At 42.2% G+C, this 22,999-nt stretch overlaps 1 protein-coding gene across 1 annotated transcript in view; it reads left to right on the plus strand.

The window, feature by feature from the left end:
* Positions 1-857: 857 nt before the first annotated feature.
* The window catches only part of ttc28 (tetratricopeptide repeat domain 28), a 413,424-nt gene continuing 391,282 nt past the window's right edge, over positions 858-22,999 (plus strand). Inside the window, exons 1-2 of the mRNA XM_063013621.1 lie at positions 858-1,073; positions 16,486-16,773. Coding sequence (XP_062869691.1) covers positions 1,044-1,073; positions 16,486-16,773 — 318 coding nt within the window. The 5' untranslated portion in view covers positions 858-1,043. The remainder of the gene's footprint in view (positions 1,074-16,485; positions 16,774-22,999) is intronic.

Genomic DNA, 22,999 nt, shown 5'->3' on the forward strand with positions numbered 1-22,999 from the left:
TTTTGCACATGTAACTGTTTTGTATATATTTGTTCTTTCTTATTGTTATTTTTATTATTTTTCTCTAACTTGTTTTGGCAATACGAATGTCTTTATTCGTCATGCCAATAAAGCTTCTTTTAAATTTGAGTTGAGAGAGCCGTAACCGAGCTACAGAGAGAACATGCAGAAAAGAAGCAGTGCTCTTAGTATAATGACAAATAATTGAAAAATAAGCTATAAACTTGTTTAATTATGTTAAATCTGATTCGTTCTTGGTGCGAACTGAGCTTTTCGAGCCTAACTTACATCAAAAACAAGTACAGGGAGCGACTGAGGGCTCTGGACCAGGAGCTCCGAGTCTGCCTCTCATCCGTCCCTGCCAGAATAGGGCGATTGTGTGCTTCATCCCAGGCTCAGGTTTCCCATTAAAAGTAAGTTTTTTAATACATTTTAGACTGGGGTGACTTGAGATTTTGCATACTTTTAAAGGGTGCCGTGACTGAAAAAGACCATTGAAGAACGGGGTGAAAGCAGGCTAAAAAGGTATGCAGAGAAACAGATGGGCTACAGTCAGTAATTGTAGAACTTTTTTAGAAGTGCTTCTATGTGGTAAGTGGAGCTGATCAAATGTACAGTGAGTGTAGAGACAAGGAGGTGGTTTTAATGTTATGGCTGATCTGTGCTGCAGTAGGTAACACAACTCCAGCCTGATGTCACGAATAGTTAATTGAGCCCTCAGCCGCTTCCATGCCACACTGATCCGCCTCTACCAGGAGGGAAAATCCTGCTACAAGGGGGAAAAAAACGCGAGAAAAGCGGCTTTGACAACATGGCGTTCTTTGCCCGGAATAACTTTGTCTGCAGGAGCTGCTGGTTGTTCCTGGACTAACTGTGAATGTCCGAGTTCGTGCAAAGACTCCTGCTGTACCGACGCTCGATTTATACGGTTCTGCTGGCTGTACGCGGCCCGGTTTCTCCTCGGTTCCGTTTGAAACTATCATGGGCTGAAAGTTTCACGTTGCTGCTGCTGCTGCTGTTGTTGGAAACCTAAACGGGACAGGATGCAGAAACCAGGAGCGAGAAGAGAGAAGGTAAACAACCGGTCTGTAAATAAAATATGAGTTTTTTTTTACTTGTCTTGTGACTTGGATCTGAAACACTGAGACTCATGAGCAAACGGGTATCACCAGCAAAGCATGATGACGCTTTTTGGCCAGCAGTTCATCTCTCTGATATCTGAGAAGTGTTTAACATTGCAAGTTTTGCACCAAAACAAGAATTAAGTCCTTTTTTTTTTGGACTACCTGAGAAGTTTCACTCTTTTGTTTATGTTCTTGTTTTGCTTCCTTTGTTTCCCTTTGCTGCAGCCTTACATTTGCAGCAATGTTGCACCACAACCCAAGCTGAGGTCATTAAAGAGTTACCTGAACAACCGAGGATAGATTTTGAGGGTTAGGGGTGTTACAATTTACAACCCTAAATCAGAAAAAGTTGGCACAGCATGGGAAAGTGCCTTTTATTTCATTGCAGACAGGGTGAACCTGAGATATTTCTTGCATTTTGTCCCATTCTTCCTGCGAACACGTCTTCAGCAGTACGGGGTTCGCCGTTGTCGCGTTTTCCGTTTCAAAATGATCCACACGTTCTCTGTTGGGGACAGGTCAGGACTGCAGGCAGGCCGGTCCAGTACCCGTACCCTCTTCTTCCGCAGCCATGCCTTTGTAATGTGTACTTTTCTGCATTAATGCCGCCGTCACAGAAGTGTAAACGACCTTTGCCAAGGGCACTGACACAGCCCCATACCATGACAGACCCTGGCTTTTGGACAATACACGTTTCCACTGTGTGATGGTCCATCCTAGATGCCTCCCAGCCCAGAGAAGTCGACGCCGCTTCTGGACATGGCGAACATAAGGCTTCTTTTTTGCACAGTAAAGTTTTAAGTGGCATTTGTGCATGTGACTCTGTATTGTAGTGCTTGACAAAGGTTTGCCAAAGTAATCCCTCACCCATGTGGTTATATCAGCTATTGTTGAGTGGCGGTTCTTGATGCAGTGCCGTCTGAGGGATCGAAGATCACGGGCGTTCAGCTTAAGCTTGCGCCCTTGGCCTTTACGCACTGAAATTCCTCCTAATTCCTTGAATTGTTTAATGATATTATGCATTGTAGAGGGAGAAATATGCAAATCCCTTCTAATCTTTCTTTGAGGTACATTGTTTTTACACATTTCAATCATTTTTTCACACATTTGTTGACAAACTGGAGATCCTCTGATCATCTTTGCTCATCAAAGACTCAGCCTTTTGTACCAAACCATGATTACAATCACCTGTTGACATCACCTGTTTGGAATCACATTATTATTTAGCTTTCATCACCTCATTACTAGCCCTAAATTGTACCCGTCCCAACTTTTTCTGGAATGTGTTGCAGGCCTGAAATGCGGGAATGGATGTTTATTAACAAATGAAATGAAGTTGAGCAGACAAAACATGAAATATCTTGGGCTCAAACTGTCTGCAATCAAATAAAAGTCTAACACTAACACACCACCACCATGTCAGTGTCACTGCAGTGCTGAGAATGATCCACCACCTAAGTAATACCTGCTCTGTGGTGGTCCTGTGGGGGTCCTGACCATTGAAGAACATGGTTAAAGCAGGTTAAAAAGTATGTAGAGGAACAGATAGACTACAGTCAGTAATTGTAGAACTACAAAATGCTTCTATATGGTAAGTAGAGCTGATAAAATGATCAGTGAGTGTAGATATAAGGAGATGGTTTTAATGTTATGGCTGATCAGTGTATAGTGAATATTATAGTGTAGGGTACAGGTGTGTTAGACTTAGACCTTCCAGGACCTCATGTGTATGCAACAATGTGCATGCTATTGCTGTACAGGTATGATTATGTCCTTATGGCAGGTGCTGGATACTGAAGTAGCATTCTGACCAGTTATGCTCTTGTAGATCCTGCAGAGCATCTGTTGTGGTTACAGCCTAACAACTATGACGTATTTGTGACAGTTTTATGCTTTTTTTTCTTAGAGTGATGGTCACACCTGTGTTTTCTTTTGTGCTTAGGCTGAGAAGATTTAACACATCTTTTCAGATCTTCGTAAACTCCGGAAAACTCAGTCATGCATTGTCTCTTGTAATATCAAAATTATTCTCAAAGAGGATTTACAGTTGTTTTGTCAAGAACTAGCAGATGTTAAACTTCACCTTCTCCCTGTTTTATTACATTACAGACTCATTCTATAATAGTTCATTTTTTGTCACAAAATTCTACACAAAATAACCCATAATGACAAAGTGAAAGCAGGTTTTTAGACATTTGTGCTAATTTATTAAAAATGTAAAATATCATATGTACACAAGTGTGCACACCCTTTGATATGACACCCAAACGTGAGCTGAGGTGCATTTTGTTTTCACTGATCCTGCTCGAGATGTTTCTACAATGTAATTGGAGTCCATCTGTGGTAAATTCAATTGATTGGACATGATTGGGGATTGCCAACACCTGCCTATATAAGGTCCCTCAGTTGACAGTGCATATCCGAGCAAACTCCAAGCCATGGGATCAAAGGAATTATCTGCAGACCTCAGAAACAGGATTGTGTCAAGGCATAGATCTGGAGAAGGATACAGAAAAATTGCTGCAGCTTTACACATCCCAAAGAGCACAGTGGCCACCATCATTCCTAAATGGAAGAAGTTTGGAACCACCAAAAATCCTCCTAGACCTGGCCGCCCGACCAAACTGAGCGATCGGGGAAGACGGGCCTTGGCCAGGACGGTAAGCAGAAAGCTGAGTGTCACTCTGACAGAGCTCCAGTGTATCCTTGTGGAGATGGGAGAACCTATCACAAGATCAACCATCCAGGCAGCACTCCACCAATCACACCTTTATGGTAGAGTAGCCAGATGGAAGCCACTCCTTAGTAAAATGCACATGACAGCCCGCTTGGAGTTTGCCAAAAGGCACCTAGAGGACTCTCAAACCATGAGAAACAAGATTCTCTGATCTAATGAAACCAAAATTGAACTTTTTGGCCTAAATACCAAGCGTCACATCTGGAGGAAACCAGGCACCGCTCATCACCCGGCTAATGGCCATCCCTACACTGAAGCATGTCGGTGGCAGCATCATGATGTGGGGATGTTTTTCAGCAGAGGGACCGGGGCGACTAGTCCTGATAGAGGGAAACATGAATGCAGCTAAGTACACCGAGATCCTTGAAGAAAACCTGGACCTCAGACTGGAGTGAAGGTTTACCTTCCAACATGACAACGACCCGAATCACACAGCCAAGACAACAAAGGAGTGATTTCGGAGAAAGTCTGTGAATGTCCTTGAGTGGCCCAGCCAGAGCCCAGACCTGAATCCAATCGAACATCTGTGGAAGGAGCTGAACATGGTTGTGTACCGACGCTCCCCATCCAACCTGACGGAGCTTGGAAGGATATGCCAAGAGGAATGGGCAAAAATTTCCAGAAACAAGTGTGCCAAGCTCGTAGCTTCTTTCCCAAGATGCCTTGAAGCTGTAATTGCTGCCATCAACCAAGTATTAGAATTGCTTTAATTCAGCCACACTGGCAGGCTTTTAAACTTGAAAAGCAGTTTAAGGTCCTGCCACAGCATCTTACTGGAGTTCAAGTCAGGACTTTAAATAAGCCATTCCAGCACCTTAATTGTGTTACTTTGAATGGCTGTTGAATGGTGGCCTTTTTCTTGTATTGTTTGGATCACTTGTCACTTGTCTTTTTGCATAACTTGATTGCTGAAGCTTCAGACCACAGACTGATGATCAAACCCTTTTCCTTTATTCAAATAAATGGAGTATATGAAGTATTTTGTATTTCGTTAATTTAGTCTCGAATCCAGTGCCTCAGTTTATCCCACGTGTGTTTATTGTGGTTAAGGTAAAGGCTCTGGGATTTATTTTTGGTAAAAAGCTGAAGAGGCAAAGCTTTCCCACACCGTCACAGTACCACCAGTATGCTTGACTGTTGGTATGGTGTTCTAATTGTGGGGTGCTGTGGTAGCTTTATGCCAGATGATGGAGGATCCATAACTTCCACTTTCCAATTATCTGTTAACAGAACATTTCTGCCCTAAATACTTAAATACAGGAACGACAATTTATTGCAATAACTATAAAATGTTTAGCCATTAATAATGCTAAACATGTAGGGCTGGGTGGTATGACCAGAAATTTGTATCACAGTATTTTTAAAGATTCACGGTATGTTTTTTTTTTTGTATGACTGGGATTTTTTATGTCTGTGGCTTATTCTACTGTCATAAGTACATAGAATAGTGTTTTAGTCTGTTTTAAACTGCCAACACGGCTCATTTCTTTGGCAGGTTCTTCCGGTGCATGTTTGGTCTTCCTCTCTTCATCCTGCATCTGTTTTTGTTTATTTTTTTCACAATATTGAGGAAGCCTCTCTCATCCGTTAACACTGTCATGCCAATGCTATCTGCCTTACTCCTGAGCTGTATCTTATCTGCACAGCGCTTCATAGCACTTTTAGCGGCAAACAGTATTAAATGATTCGCTGCCTACTGAAGCCTGCAGCTGTTCTATGCTACGGTATGACGATATTTGAAAAATCCATACGGTATGAGGAATCAAAGACGGTATACCGAATGTACTGTCATACCGCCCAGCACTACCACTGTGTAATTTGTATGCCATGGAACAATGTGCATAATTAACTTCCACTTTTTCACTGTAATGTGGAAAAAACAATGTTGCCATAATCCAAGCCATAACACGGCTATTTTGCAACATAAAGCAGACGAGGACAATGAAATTCAGGTACACAAACTTTCAAGGTTGAACACTTTTATTTATGAGTTGAACTTGTACAATTTATCATGTATTGACCTGTACATTTTATGGAGGTTTTTAGACTGTGTTGACTGTTGCAAAGCATAACTCTATAACAACTTCAAATTTACTGCTTATTGATCCTCAACTTTCCTAAATAATCCTGAGCTTGGTCAGCAATTTTTAGTTGCACTGCATATGTGTGGATAATAGGGATGCAACGATGCACCGCAAGACTGTTAAAAATCGATTCACATGTGTAATGATTCAAATCGGTTTACATGTATAATGAATCGATATTCACTTTAAACAGCAGAGGGCACTGGCGCTATTCACTTCGCCTGGTTGACGTCACTACAGGGTTGCCAGGTTCGTAATTTTCCAGCCAAATTTATTCATGTGAGGATACTTTCTTTATTTATATTATTCATTTATTTATTTAATGTGGGATTTATTTCATTTCAGTTTTTTTTACACAAAAAGGAAAATGTGCAGCATTGTTTTGCAGAGTTTGTACCTACATCAAAAATAAAAGGGCATTCATTATTTAGATAAACAAAAGATAAGCACAAAATCAGTATTTAGTGGATAATAATAAAATATAACAGTTTTGCACAGTGTTGCAACAAATTATCAGGACGCTAAGGAACCTGGTTTTGAACCTAGTTTCTGGAACTTAGCTTAGAATGAAGCAGTTACTGTGGTTAAATGTAATAAATAATGTGATCTAGCCAGCAAAAAAGTCTTCTATTTTTTGGTAAAACATGCCCATGTTGGCAGGAAGCTTAAATATAATTACCTCCGGCCGGCTCAGGTGGCGCAGCGGTAAAGTACGCTAACGCACCAGAGTTGGGGTTTCGAATACATCGTATCGAATCTCGGCTCTGCCTTTCCGACTGGGCTGGGCGGCTGCACGAACAACGATTGGCTGTTGTTCATAGGGCTAAAAAAGTCGGTTCATAGGTCCTCATAACTGGTGCAACCGCGGCCCCTGCTGGCTGACTGATGCCGCCTGCACAGGGCTGAGGAATAATGCTGATGGGGGTGTGGCCCTCCGTACACAGTGCCCGAAAGTGTATGAACTCGACTCGTGCAGGTGAAAAATGCGGTCTGTACTGACTGTACGTGCCGGAGGGGGCGTATGTCAGTTGAGAGGCGTCCTCAGTCAGCAGTGAAGGGTCGAATCTGTATAGAGGACGCATTCAAGGTAATTGGACACGACTAGATTAGGGGAGAAAAAGTAGGAAAAATAGAAAATTCAAAAAATTATATATATATATTTATATAATATATATAATATATTATATAATATATATATATATATATTCTCATATATATATATATAGGTAGGAATATCCTGGGCAGTGTGCCAATCCATTACAGGGCTTCGGCAAATAAGGGCTTTACAGGGCAGAAGGAGGCAAATAAATGCAATGCTTCCAGAGGAGGCCAAATGGACAACTACAGGGAGTCTGAGCCTTGTATGTTACAACTTTTTGGCTTGCCTCATCTATCTTTTCTTATTTGTTGGTTTTGACCTTTGCTCTATAGAGAATAACGCGCATTGTTAAGCTTGTCTTTTCTCATTCAGTATTGTTAGCTGTAGATTGGACTGAGTAGGACTAAATATTACACAATATTACCTAATCTGAGGTACTCAGGTGGCGCAAGGTGTGATCCAAGGTTTGAATGCCCAGTCAGGCATCTACATACAGATATTATTGGTGGGGCATCCTGCTTGGCATGTGTTACTGCATTGCGCCCAGTGATTCTAGGAAAGCTGGACCCAGCATGACCCTGATCAGGATAAAGTAGTGGTTAAATATAAAAATGAAGTTGGGACAGTATGGAAAATGCAAATAAAATAAAAACACAGAGTTTCTTACATTTACTTTGACTTTATTTGATTGCAGACAGTTTGAACCTGAGATATTTCATGTTTTGTCTGCTCAACTTCATTTCATTTGTTAATATACCTTAATTCCTGCATTTCAGGTCTGCAACACATTCAAAAAAAAGTTGGGACGGGGGTTTAGAGCTAGTAATGAGGTGAAAAAACTAAATAATGATGTGATTCCAAACAGGTGATGTCAACAGGTGATTGTAATCATTGTTTTGTACAAAATCAGCATCCAGGAAAGGCTGAGTCCTTGATGAGCAAAGATGATCAGAGGATCTTCAGTTTGTCAACAAATGTGTGAGAAAATGATTGAAATGTTTAAAAACAATGTACCTCAAAGAAAGATTGGAAGGGATTTGCATATTTCTCCCTCTACAGTGCATAATATTATTAAACAGCATAATTTAAGAAATCGGGAGGAATTTTAGTTCGAAAAGGCTAAGGGCGCAAGCTTAAGCCGAACGCCGGTGATCTTCGGTCCCTCAGACGGCACTGCATCAAGAACCGCCACTCAACAAATGCTGATATAATCACATGGGCGAGGGATTACATTGGCAAACCTTCGTCAAGCACTACAATACAGAGTTACATGCACAAATGCCACTTAAAACATTACTGTGCAAAAAAGAAGCCTTATGTTAACCATGTCCAGAAGTGGCGTCGACTTCTCTGGGCCCGGAGGCATCTAGCATGGACCATCACACAGTGGAAACGTGTATTGTGGTCAGATGAATCAGCATTCCAGGAAAAAATGGAACACAAAAAGGACCATCCAGACTGTTATCTGTTATCAGTTCAAAAACCAGGGTCTGTCATGGTATGGGGCTGTGTCAGTGCCCTTGGCAAAGGTCATTTACACTTCTGTGATGGCAGCATTAATGCAGAAAAGTACATTGAGATCTTAGAGCAACATATGCTGCCTTCAAGACGTCATCTTTTCCAGGGACGTCCATGTATTTTTCAACAAGACAATGCAAAACCACATGCTGCACACATTACAAAGGCATGACTATGGAAGAAGAGGGTACGGGTACTGGACTGGCCTGCCTGCAGTCCTGACCTGAAAAATGCAACAACGACGACCCTGTACTGTTGCACATCTTAAGACGTGTTTGCAGGAAGGATGGGACAAAATAAAACCTGAAACACTAAATCACATTATATTACAAAGTGGTAAATGCTTTACTGTCCCAACTTTATTTGGAATGTGTTACAGGCCTGAAATGCAGGAATGGATGTTTATTACTAAATGAAATAAAGTTTACCAGATAAAACATGAAATATCTCAGGTTCATCCTGTCTGCAATGAAATAAAAGTCAAAGTCAATATGTTTTTTTTTATTATTTGCATTTTTCATACTGTCCCAAGTTTTTCTGATTTGGGGTTGTAAAAGACATGCTCAAAAATGAACTAAATCAGTATTCGTCGTTTGTTTTTCCTGTTTGGCAGCTTTTAAGAGGATGATCTGCTCTGTGTTTGCTATTTAGACAGAGGCGCATCAGAATAACTGCTGCACAGCTATGCTATGCCACATTGAAACAATACCTTTATAACTTTAGTGAAAGTGGGCATCTACTTCTTTATCAGCTACCCGCCAGTGCTAAGGCTTGTTTTCATTTACACAGGAATGTGCTTTGGCCCCGTGACCTCAGCAGAAATGAAAGGAGCATGAATGAAAACCCACAGTCACAGGCTTTGCCATTAAGGTGGATGTACTGTCTATTTGAAAACACGTTTCAGAGGGCACGAAGGGCACAGAACATTTGAGCTATTCCGAGTCAAGTGGTCATTGAGCAAAACAACACATGTGCTGACTTTGTATTTGTTTTGCAGGGCCGGACCCCAAAAGGCAGGTTGAAAATTCCTTCTTTATGAGTTGAGGCCCAGAGTATTATTGGAAATACGCTGCAGCTTGAGTTAATGCCGTGTTTAGTTCTATTTTTGATGTGAGGAGGAACAGTGCAGTAAAGCAAAAATAAAACATACAGCATCTTCTTTATCTTTAACTGATCAGCCATAACATTAAATCCACCTCCTTGTTTCTACACTCACTGTTTATTTTATCAGCTCCACTTACCATATAGAAGCACTTTGTAGTTCTACAATTACTGACCATCTATTTCTCCCTGTTCTTCAATGGTCAGGAGCCCCCACAGGACCACTACAGAGCAGGTATTATTTGGGTGGTGGATCATTCTCAGCACTGCACTGACATGGTGGTGGTGTGTTAGTGTGTGTTGTGCTGGTATGAGTGGATAAGACACAGCAGCGCTGCTGGAGTTTTTAAACACCTCACTGTCACTACTGGACTGAGAATACTCCACCAACCAAAAAAATCCAGCCAACAGCACCCCATAGGCAGCGTCCTGTGACCACTGATGAAGGTCTCGAAGATGAGCAACTCAAACAGCAGCAATAGATGAGCGATCGTCTCTGACTTTACATCTACAAGGTGGACCAACTAGGTAGGAGTGTCTAATAGAGTGGACAGTGAGTGGACACAGTATTGGAAAAACTCCAGCAGCGCTGCTGTGTCTGATCCACTCATACCAGCACAACACACACTAACACACCACCACCACCATGTCAGTGTCACTGCAGTGCTCAGAATGATCCACCACCCAAATAATACCTGCTCTGTGGTGGTCCTGTGGGGGTCCTGACCATTGAAGAACAGGGTGAAAGCAGATTAAAAAGGTGCTTCTATATGGTAAGTGGAGCTAATAAAATGGACAGTGAGTGTAGAAACAAGGAGGTGGTTTTAATGTTCTGGCTGATCGGTGTAATTCATTTTACACACTTGTTAGCAATGGGTGCAGCTGAGACAACTCTCCTGAGGGACCCTTAAATTTGTAACCATACAGTGTATAGTGTACAGTCTTGATATCATTTTTGAAAGGTCAGCTCACAGATGTTTAACAAATAAAGTTAATTATGGCTTTGCAAACCATTCATGGTAATTTAAATGACTCTATATTTCATTTCGTAGTTGTTGTGTCTGCAAAATCTCAACAGCTGTTATATTTGGACTGTGGAATTGGCTTTGGTTTCGACACGTGTGGCCTGTTTGTTCATGCGGTGGGTCTGTGCACGCCCGCTGTGATGTACAGTTATGGACGACTTGATGTGTGCATATGGGTTCTGCTGCAGCGTTAGTTCTGTTGCTACAGCTGAGGCGTGTGCCTTACAGACTGAACCTGTGGTACTAGAATTACCACCACTGTCTTGTTTGGGTATGTCCTGTGTGGTCATCAGCCATCATAATCTCACTAAACACACACCCAACGCTCTGATCTGTGTCCGACCCTGGACTATTAACGCACACACAAACCTTAGTGTTTCAGCTTTTATTTTGTCCCATTCTTCCTGCAAACACGTCTTAATATGTGCAACAGTACGGGGTCGTCGTTGTCGCATTTTTTCTTTCAAAATTCTCCACACGTTATCTATTGGGGACAGATCAGGACTGCAGTCAGGCCAGTCCAGTACCCGTACCCTCTTTGTCCGCAGCCATGCCTTTGTAATGTGTGCAGCATGTGGTTTTGCATTGTCTTGTTGAAAAATGCATGGACGTCCCTGGAAAAGATGACGTCTTGAAGGCAGCATATGTTGCTCTGAGATCTCAATGTACTTTTCTGCATTAATGCTGCCATCACAGAAGTGTTAATGACCTTTGCCAAGGGCACTGACACAGCCCCATGCCATGACCGACCCTGGCTTCTGGACTTGTTGCTGATAAGAGTCTGGATGGTCCTTTTAGTCTTTGGTCCAGAGCACACGGCATCCATTTGTTCCAAAAACGACCTGGAATGCTGATTCATCTGACCACAATACACGTTTCCACTGTGTGATGGTCCATCCTAGATGCCTCCGAGCCCAGAGAAGTCGACGCCGCTTCTGGACAGGGTTCTTTTTTGCACAGTAAAGTTTTAAGTGGCATTTGTGCATGTAACTCTGTATTGTAGTGCTTGACAAAGGTTTGCGAAAGTAATCCCTCACCCATGTGATTATATCAGCTATTGTTGAGTGGCGGTTCTTGATGCAGTGCCGTCTGAGGGATCGAAGATCACGTGCGTTCAGCTTAAGCTTGCACCCTTGGCCTTTACGCACTAAAATTCCTCCCGATTCCTTGAATCGTTTAATGATATTATGCACTGTAGAGGGAGAAATATGCAAATCCTTTCAAATCTTTCTTTGAGGTACATTGTTTTAAAACATTTCAATCATTTTCTCATGAATTTGTTGACAAACTGGAGATCCTCTGATCATCTTTGCATATCAAAGATTTAGCCTCTCCTGGATGCTGCCTTTGTACCAATGGAGGAATGGAGGTATATTAACAAATGAAATGAAGTTAAGCAGACAAAACATTAAATATCTCAGGTTCAAACTGTCAGCAATGAAATAAAAGTCAAAGTAAATGTAATGAACACTGCGTTTTTATTTTATTTGCATTTTCCATACTGTCCCAACTTTTTCTGATTTGGGATATGTAAACGTTTTCCTGTTTGGGTTGTGACTGCATCATGCTTTTCTGACGGAGGGTACACTTGTAAACACACCACAGCTGGTGGGAATACATTTAAATGACCATCAATGCAGAATTGTCATTCAAACCCACTGTGTCATTGTGTTTTGGATGGACACCAGGAACACCCACATCTTTAAGCCTAGGTGGTGGTCTGTTCCTTCTTCCTTCTTTGACGTTTTCGCTTTCTTTTAGGTCTTTTATTGAACATCTGCTGTCCTGCCTCTTTTGTTTTCCTCTAACTACGAGTCTGCCACACCATGCAATGCTTTCTCCTGCTCATACAGTAGTCATAGCTCTTGCATCCTGTGACATTCCTCACTCTCTCTCTCTTGCTTTTCCTCTCTCTCTCTCTGGAAGTAATTAGCTTACTTTGGGGGCATGGCCAGAGATCTCAGCTCTTGTCTTCCTATTTGTCCTCCTGCTTTTGTCACTGTTGCCTCTTGATTTGACTCCAGATGTGAAGTTTTGAGGTGGCTAGTTGTATTTTGTTGTATTTCGCTACTTTAATAGTAGAGTATTTCAATAGAATTATAGAATGAAATGTTATTTTTCTGAATATCTAAGCTTGTTTGGAAGCTGGGGTCAGAGCACACAGCACCCCTGAAGCAGAGAGGGTTAAGGGCCTTGCTCAAGGGCCCAACAGTGGCTGCATGGCAGAGCCAGGATTCGAACCACAATTTTTGTTTGTGCTATTTAATATAATTACAGGGCATTGATCTATATATAATTTAAAAATATATTTGACTTTTTTCGGTCATTCTTCTTAATGTTCCCTTGGATTCAGGTCTGGGCTCTGGCTGAGCCACTCAAGGACATTCACAGACTTTCTCTGAAGCCACTACTTTGTTGTCTTGGCTGTGTGCTTCGGGTCGTTGTCATGTAGGTCGTTGTCAAACATTCACCCCAATCTGAGGTCCAGAGCGCTCTGGAGCAGGTTTTCTTCAAGGATCTCGGTGTACTTAGCTGGATTCATCTTTCCCTCTATCAGGACTACTTGCCCCGGTCCCGCTGCTGAAAACATCCCCACATCATGATCCTGCCACCACCATGCTTCACTGTAGGGATGGCACTAGCCAGGTGATGAGCGGTGCCTGGTTTCCTCCAGACGTGACGCTTGGTATTCAGGTGAAAATGTTCCATTTTGGTTTCATCAGACCAGAGAATCTTGTTTCTCATGGTTTGAGAGTCCTCTAGGTGCCTTTTGTCTGGCCACTCTACCATAAAGGCGTGATTTGTGGAGTGCTACCTGGATGGTTGATCTTCTGATAGGTTCTCCCATCTCCACAAGGATAGGCTGGAGCTCTGTCAGAGTGACCCTCCGTTCCTGCTCACCTTCCTGGCCAAGGCCCGTCTTCCCCGATCGCTCAGTTTGGTCGGGCGGCCAGGTCTAGGAAGATTTTTGGTGGTTACAAACTTCTTCCATTTACGAATGATGGTTGCCACTGTGCTCTTTGGGACCTGTAACGCTGCAGCCACTTTTCTGTACCCTTCTCCAGATCTATGCCTTGACACAATCCTGTTTCTGAGGTCTGCAGATAGTTCCTTTGACCCCATGGCTTGGAGTTTGCTCTGATATGCACTGTCAACTGTGGGACCTTATATAGGCAGGTGTTGGCAATCCTCAATCATGTCCAATAAATTTAATTTACCAGTAGAAACATCTCAAGCAGTATCGGTGAAAACAAAATGCATATCAAAGGGTGTGAACACTTTCTTTAATATCTTTAGATATTAAATATTTATTAAATGATTAAGATTAAACTGATGAGTAAAAATGGCAGTTATATTCATTCAAAATCAAACGATACGATAAAAAATGAAAAAAGTCAAGGGGCCTTAAGACTTTCTGAATTCACTGTATGAATGTTTACATCTACAAAACATTTGGAGTCTTCTCTGATTTTTTCTTAAATCAGCATCTCTACATGTATAGCAGTATCTGCTGAATTCCAACACAGGCATCTCATTCCACTTAATGAGATTCTGATTAAATGAAAAGTATACACCGATCAGCCATAACATTAAAACCACCTCCTATTAGACACTCCTACCTAGTTGGTCCACCTTGTAGATGTAAAGTCAGAGACGATCGCTTATCTATTGCTGCTGTTTGAGTTGGTCATCTTCTAGACCTTTATCAGTGGTCACAGGACGCTGCCCACGGGGCGCTGTTGGCTGGATATTTTTGGTTGGTGAACTATTCTCAGTCCAGCAGTGACAGTGAGGTGTTTAAAAACTCAATCAGCATTGCTTTGTCTTATCCTCTCATACCAGCACAACACACACTAACACACCACCACCATGTCAGTGCAGTGCTGAGAATGACCCACCACCTAAATAATACCTGCTCCCAGGGTCTCACGTTGCTTCCATTCTTATAACTGCAAAGACTGTGGTTCATGAGAACATGCTCTAGCAGCAGAGACTGTGGACAACAAATCTACCGGACTGAAGGAACAACTCTCTACTGATCAGAATGACTGGCAGCTTAGTCAGTTGTCACTTAACAACCACAGGATGACATCAGGTGACCTACAAAGCAATGGTAAACGGTAGCTGGAGCTACATGCATGTCAAGGACAGCTTAAAACAGGCTTCTGGGGGCAAAGCTTTGTGCTGATGTTAAAGTTGTGTTTTCTTTCTTGTCTTGTAAATCTCCCGTTCTCCTGATTCCTTTACTTCAGTTGCAGTCTCTTCCAACACAAAAAAATGCACCCTAAAATCCTTTTAGGTCTAAAAGGATATGAAAAATTAATATGATCGCTACTCTGTTGTATTTTGCACACTCTGATATACCAACTGCTCTTAATAGAGTCTGCACTTATACCATTTATAAAACATTCCATTTAAATATTTGATATATCTTTACTTGGTTTACAAAATGCTGTGGACACATACACCGATTGGGCATAACATTATGACCATCTTCCTAATATTGTCTTGGTCCCCTTTTTGCTGCCAAAACAGCCCTGACCCGTCGAGGCATGGACTACACTAGACCCCTGAAGGTGTGCTGTGGTATCTGGCACCAAGATGTTAGCAGCAGATCCTTTAACTCCTGTAAGTTGTGAGGTGGGGCCTCCGTGGATCGGACTTGTTTGTCCAGCACGTCCCACAGATGCTCGATTGGATTGAGATCTGGGAAATTTGGAGGCCAAGTCAACACCTCAAATTCCTTGTTGTGCTCCTCAAACCATTCCTGAAGCATTTTTGCTTTGTGGCAGGGTGCATTATCCTGCTGAAAGAGGCCACAGCCATCAGGGAATACCGTTTCCATGAAAGGGTGTACATGGTCTGCCACAATGCTTAGGTAGGTGGTACGTGTCAAAGTAACATCCACATGGATGGCAGGACCCAAGGTTTCCCAACAGGAAATTGCCCAAAGCATCACACTGCCTCCGCCAGCTTGCCTTCTTCCCATAGTGCATCCTGGTGCCATGTGTTCCCCAGCTGTGCGACGCGTGATGTAAACGAAAACATGATTCATCAGACCAGGCCACCTTTTTCCATTGCTCTGTGGTCCAGTTTTGATGCTCACGTACCCATTGTTGCCGCTTTCGGTGGTGGACAGGGATCAGCATGGGCACCCTGACTGGTCTGCGGTTATGCAGCCCCATACGCAACAAACTGCGATGCACTGTGTATTCTGACACCTTTCTGTCAGAACCAACATTAATTTCTTCAGCAATTTGAGCTACAGTAGCTCAGTAGACCACACGGGCCAGCCTTCGCTCCCCACGTGCATCATGACCCTGTCGCCAGTTTACCACTGTTCCTTCCTTGGACCACTTTTGATAGATACTGACCACTGAAGACTGGGAACACCCCACAAGAGGTGCAGTTTGAGATGCTCTGACCCAGTCGTCTAGCCATCACAATTTGGTCCTTGTCAAACTCGCTTAAATCCTCACGCTCGCCCATTTTTCCTGCTTCTAACACATCAACTTTGAGGATAAAATGTTCACTTGCTGCCTGATATATCCCACCCACTAACAGGTACCATGATGAAGATATACTCAGTGTTATTCACTTCACCTGTCAGTGGTCATAATGTTATGCCTGGTCGGTGTATAGCAAAATGAGAATTCTAAGTAAGTTTTACCTTTTCAACCTGTTTCACTTTATTCAAACATGTGTATAGAGGTTTGAGCTTATAGCTTGTCCCATAGTTGCTTTATAATGAAAGCCACCCAACATATTCACGCACCTCATTATCATGTGTTGTCAGATTTTGCCAGCGGGATCACGGACGCCAGGCAGAGCAGTGTCCTCTGGGGCTGAGGCTCCGATCATGAGCAAGGCCGAGTTCATGGAGAAGGTCCGGCGAAGTAACGAGGCGTGCCAGCACGGCGACTTCAGCATGGCCGTGGAGCTGTACAGTGAAGCGTTGCGTGCCGACCCACAGAACTGCATCCTCTACAGCAACCGCTCAGCCGCTCGTCTTAAACTGGGCCAACACCAGGCAGCGCTGGATGATGCCGTCAAAGCCCGCCTGCTCAACCCAAAGTGGCCTAAGGTACGAGGTTTAAAGTCATGTGGTAAAAATGGTCTACTTGGGTAGAATTTTTAGTATGAGCTACACACAGCTGCATCAGTGTATGGGTGGGTGACATGACTCCTGATTTTTCTGTGATCAAATACACTGATCAGCATTAACATTAAAACCACCTCCTTGTTTCTACACTCACTGTCCATTTTATCAGCTCCACTTACCATATAAAAGCACTTTGTAGTTCTACAATTACTGACTGTAGTCCATCTGTTTCTCTGCATGCTTTGTTAGCCCCCTTTCATGCTGTTCTTCAATGGTCAGGACCCTCACAGGACCACTACAGAGCAGGTATTATTTGGGTGGTGGATCATTCTCAGCACTGCAGTGACACTGACATGGTGGTGTTGTGTTAGTGTGTGTTGTGAGTGGATCAGACACAGCAGTGCTGCTGGAGTTTTTAAACACCTTACTGTCACTGCTAGATTGAGAATAGTCCACCAACCAAAAATATCCAGCCAACAGCGCCCCGTGAGCATCGTCCTGTGACCACTAATGAAGGTCTAGAACATGACCAACTCAAACAGCAGCAATAGATGAGCGATCGTCTCTGACTTTACATCTACAAGGTGGACAAACTGGGTAGGAGTGTCTAATAGAGTGGACAGTGAGTGGACATGGTATTTAAAAACTCCAGAAGCGCTGCTGTTTCTGATCCACTCATACCAGCTCAACACACACTAACACACCACCACCATGTCAGTGTCACTGTGGTGCTGAGAATGATCCACCTAAAAATTACCTGCTCTGTATTGGTCCTGTGGGGGTCCTGGCCATTGAAGAACAGCATGAAAGGGGGCTAACAAAGCATAAGCATGCACAGAAACAGATGGACTACTGTTAGTAATTGTAGAACAACAAAGTGCTTCTATAAGATAAGTGGAGCTGATAAAATGTACAGTGAGTGTAGAAACAAGGAGGTGGTTTTAATGTTATGGATTTTGTTGTCAGGGGGTTTGAAACTCAGCTTACTTATAGCTTATAATAGGCTTTAGTCATACAGCTTTAATTATTTTTTCTTCAGATTTGAACCTTTGAAATGCGCTGTATGCCTGTGCACTGCCTGCTAATCCCTTGTGTTCCCATGTTAGGTAAATAGTTATGTGCTTGCCAGCTTTATTGTTTTGACAGGGAATAGGATGATTAGCAGACTACCATGCAGTTGCCTTATACAACCAACCTGAAGCTTTTCTCTGCCTTGTGTTTTCTGTTCACCCTGATGCAGTTTGGGAATCACAGCAGGCTTTTTAGACTGTGATTTGGTATAGGGGCAACTCCATATTATTTGACTGTGTTGCTGGAATGAGACCCATAAGGTCATGGACAGGTTACAATATAACCAGTTGGGACAGTATGAAAAATGCAAATAATAAAAAAAACACAGAGTTCCTTACATTTACTTTGACTTTTATTTGATTGCAGACAGGATGATCCTGAGATATTTCATGTTTTATCTGGTCAACTTTATTTCATTTATTAATAAACATCCATTCCTGAACTTCAGGCCTGCAACACATTCCAAAAAAAGTTGGGACAGTAAAGCAATTACCTCTTTGTAATGTTGCCATTCCTTTTCACCGCACTTAAAAGACGTTTTGGCACCAAAGATACCAAGCTATTTAGTGTTTCAGCTTTTATTTTGTCCCATTCTTCCTGCAAACACGTCTTAAGATGTGCAACAGTACGGGGTCGTCGTTGTCGCATTTTCCGTTTCAAAATTCTCCACACATTCTCTATTGGGGATAGATCTGGACTGCAGTCAGGCCAGTGTAGTACCCGTACCCTTTTCTTCCACAGCCATGCCTTTGTAATGTGTGCAGCATGTGGTTTTGCATTGTCTTGTTGGCACAATACACGTTTCTACTGTGTGATGGTCCATCCTAGATGCCTCCGAGCCCAGAGAAGTCGACGCTGCTTCTGGACATGGGTAACATAAGGCTTCTTTTTTGCACAGTAAAGTTTTAAGTGGCATTTGTGCATGTAACTCTGTATTGTAGTGCTTGACAAAGGTTTGCCAAAGTAATCCCTCATCCATGTGGTTATATCAGCTATTGTTGAGTGGTGGTTCTTGATGCAGTGTCGTCTGAGGGATCGAAGATCACGTGCGTTCAGCTTAAGCTTGCACCCTTGGCCTTTACGCACTGAAATTCCTTCCGATTCCTTGAATTGTTTAATAATATTATGCACTGTAGAGGGAGAAATATGCAAATCCAAAGACTCAGCCTTTCCTGGATGCTGCTTTTGTACTAAACCATGATTACAATCAGCTGTTGACCTGTTTGAAATCACATCATTATTTTTTTTTTTCTTCTCATTACTAGCCCAAAATTGTCTCCGTCCCCACTTCTTTTGGAATGTGTTGCAGGCCTGAAATGCAGGAATGGAGGTATATTAATAAATGAAATGAAGTTGAGCAGACAAAACATAAATTATCTCAGGTTTATCCTGCCTGCAATCAAATAAAAGTCAAAGGAACACTGTATTTGTATTTTATTTGCATTTTCCATACTGTCCCATAATTCCTCATGCTTTAAAAAATATGTGGTTCTTCTTTTACAGTCCTTAAACTGGGTATTCTGAGACGCCTCTGCCAACAAACAAACTTAACAAGTTCATATGAATGTCATAATGGTAAATAGAGAGCATCAATCACACACTTGTGCCGGATTATCAAGTGAATTGGGTTTGTGGTTTGTGGTGGCTTAATTATTCCCAACATCTGTTTCCTGTGCCTGTGGTTAGCTTTGTCACACAGCGTATGCACAACACAGTAATGAGAGACCTGGGCACCAGGGTTAGATTGTTGCCTTGGGACACTGTATGCTGTCTGTAAGTGGGCAACTTCCAACTGATTGTTGGATATCGGTCACAAGGACCTGAAAAAATTGCTAGTTTCCTAGATGCTACAGTATCTGGCTAAACGTTTGTAGAAAATGCTTTTACAACCCAAAATCAGAAAAAGTTTGGACAGCATGGAAAATGCAAATAAAATAAAAACACAGTGTTCCTTACATTTACTTTGACTTTTATTTCATTGCAGACAGTTTGAACCCAATAAATTTCATGTCATGTATTTAATATACCTCCATTCCTGCATTTCAGGCCTGCAACACATTTCAAAAAAAGTTGGGATGGGGGCAATTTAGGGCTAGTAATGAGGTGAAAAAACTAAATAATGATGTGATTCCAAACAGGTGATGTCAACAGGTGATTGTAATCATGGTTTGGTACAAAAGCAGCATCCAGGAAAGGCTGAGTCTTTGATAAGCAAAGATGATCAGAGGATCTCCAGTTTGTCAACAAATGTATGAGAAAATGATTGAAATGTTTAAAAACAATGTTGCTGATATGCAACATTCAACTTCAACAAATGCTGATATAACCACATGGGTGAGGGATTACCTTGGCAAACCTTTGTCAAGCACTACAATACAGAGTTACATGCACAAATGCCACTTAAAACTTTACTGTGCAAAAAAGAAGCCTTATGTTAACCATGTCCAGAAGCGACGTTCTCTGGGCTCTGAAGCATCTAGGATGGACCATCACACAGTAGAAACGTGTATTGTGGTCAGATGAATCAGCATGCCAGGTCTTTATTGGAAAAAATGGACGTCGTGTGCTCCGGACCAAAGACAAAAAAGGACCATCCAGACTGTTATCAGCGACAAGTCCAAAAGCCAGGGGCTGTCATGGTATGGGGCTGTGTCAGTGCCCTTGGCAAAGGTCATTTACACTTCTGTGATGGCAGCATTAATGCAGAAAAGTACATTGAGATCTTAGAGCAACATGTGCTGCCTTCAAGACATCATCTTTTCCAGGGACGTCCATGCATTTTTCAACAAGACAATGCAAAACCACATGCTGCACACATTACAAAGGCATGGCTGCGGGTACTGGACTGGCCTGCCTGCAGCCCTGACCTGTCCCCAATAGAGAATGTGTGGAGAATTTTGCAGACATCTTAAGACATGTTTGCAGGAAGAATGGGACAAAATAAATCGCTTGGTATCCTCGGTGCCAAAACGTGTTTTAATTGTGGTGAAAAGGAATGGTAACATTACAAAGTGGTAAATGCTTTACTGTCCCAGCGTGTTTTGGAATGTTTTGCAGGCCTGAAATGCAGGAATGGATGTTTATTAATAAATGAAATGAAGTTGATTTTCTAATTTGGGGTTGTAATTACTGAGTCTGATGTTTCTTACACACCCATTGCTACTCTATATAACATTATGAAATTAATTATATAGAAGGGCGCTCAAGTGGTGGATCAGTCTAATGCACTAATCCACCCCTGCTAAGACTGTTCTGCATTCTTAAGACTGCGTGTTTGTGGGAGCCTCTGCCAACAAACAAACTTAATGAGTTTGTTGAAAACTCATAATGGTAAAGAGAAAGGCATTAATCACATCACATGCTTGTACTGGATTATCAAATGGAATGGGTTTGTGGTTTGTGGTGACGTAATTATTCCCAGCATCTATTTTGTGTGGCCGTGGTTTAGCTTTGTCTCTAACCTAATGTTGTTTTAATGTTGCCCAGTTTGTAAACATGAAGGTTCATAGACTGTAAAAGGTTTATTTATTTTAATGAGGGATTTAGTTTTTTTTTTTAATTCAATTGGTGGGATATGTGTGGTACAAAGGGGAAAAATAAATTAGTTTCTGTTCCAGCTTGGTTGATGATGTCACACATTAGCACCAGGAATATTACAACCCCAAAACATGGAGTTTCTTACATTTACTTTGACTTTTATTCCATTGCAGACAGGATAAACCTGAGATATTTCATGTTTTGTCTGCTCAACTTCAACTTGTTGCCATTCCTTTTCACTACACTTAAAAGACGTTTTGGCACCGAGGATACCAAGAGATTTAGTGTTTCAGCTTTTATTTTGTCCCATTCTTCCTGCAAACAACGTCTTAAGATGTGCAACAGTACGTGGTCGTCGTTGTCGCATTTTCCGTTTCAAAATTCTCCACACATTCTCTATTGGGGACGTCTTGAAGGCAGCATATGTTGTAGCTGTATTGTAGCTTTTTTTATGTATATGTTTTGTTTATGCATTTTATCCCCTATTTCTTCCGACTTTAGCGCGTCCAACTGCCCGATTGCGTCGTTCCTCCTTTCCACTAATGCCGACCGCCGCTCTGATTTGAGGAGAACGAAGCTAACCCATGCCCCTTCTGACACGTGGGCAGCAGCCGTATGCATTTTGTCACCCACACTAGGCGAGTGCATATATGCGAATCAGCCTTGTGTACAGAGACACACCCTGATCAACACACTCTTTCCCCGCCTCTGTGCAGCCAGCAGAGGTCATAGCTGCATCAGCCACGAGGTGTCCCTATCAGGCTTCATACCCCACCCCTATATGAACAACAGGCCAATCGTTGTTCATGTGGCCACTCAGCCCAGCTGGATGGCAGAGCTGAGATTCAATACGATGTATTCGAGATCCCAGCTCTGGTGTGCTAGCGTGTGTTTTTACCGCTGCGCCACCTGAGCGGCTCGATATTTAGTGAAAAAGAAAAGGACAGCATTTACTGGGTTGCCCGTCCTGGCCAGCGTGGGCATCATGCATAGGGTGGAGGTCACAAATGCAAAAGGGAATTAACTAGACAGATTAGGTACATAGAGAGACAGACAGACAGACAGACAGACAGACAGACAGACAGACAGACAGACAGACAGATGAGCTACTGTAGCTCAAACTGCTGAAGATGTTAATGCAGGTTCTGATTGAAAGGTGTCAGAATACACAGTGCATCACAGTTTGTTGTGTATGGGGCTGCATAGCCGCAGACCAGTCAGGGTTCCCATGCAGGGTACTATTTTACCTTCAACTCCTCCAAGTATTAATATATTTTCCAATATAAAAGCTTTTTTTCATAATGTGTCAAAAATAACAGACCTTCAGTTTGGTTATTTAGGCTTTGAGTGAGAGTTTAGATTTGATTTGGTGAAGGATCCATTTGTTCGTCTTCTTTGCTGTTCAAGGAACTCTCAAAAGTATTTGCCAACTTCAAAATTTTAAGGCATTGCCCTTCTTCCTGTCCTGCTTTGTTAATGTCTAGGTTTTACATCCATAAAGAACCATAGAGACCATATTCTGATCTTTATTTAAAGAGACAAGTCATTACATCTGAAAATCTTTTCCACTTCCTTCTATTATTCTTGTTCTGCCAAGTGC

The sequence above is a fragment of the Trichomycterus rosablanca genome, chromosome 18, assembly GCF_030014385.1.
Source record: "Trichomycterus rosablanca isolate fTriRos1 chromosome 18, fTriRos1.hap1, whole genome shotgun sequence".
Lineage (NCBI taxonomy): Eukaryota > Metazoa > Chordata > Actinopteri > Siluriformes > Trichomycteridae > Trichomycterus > Trichomycterus rosablanca.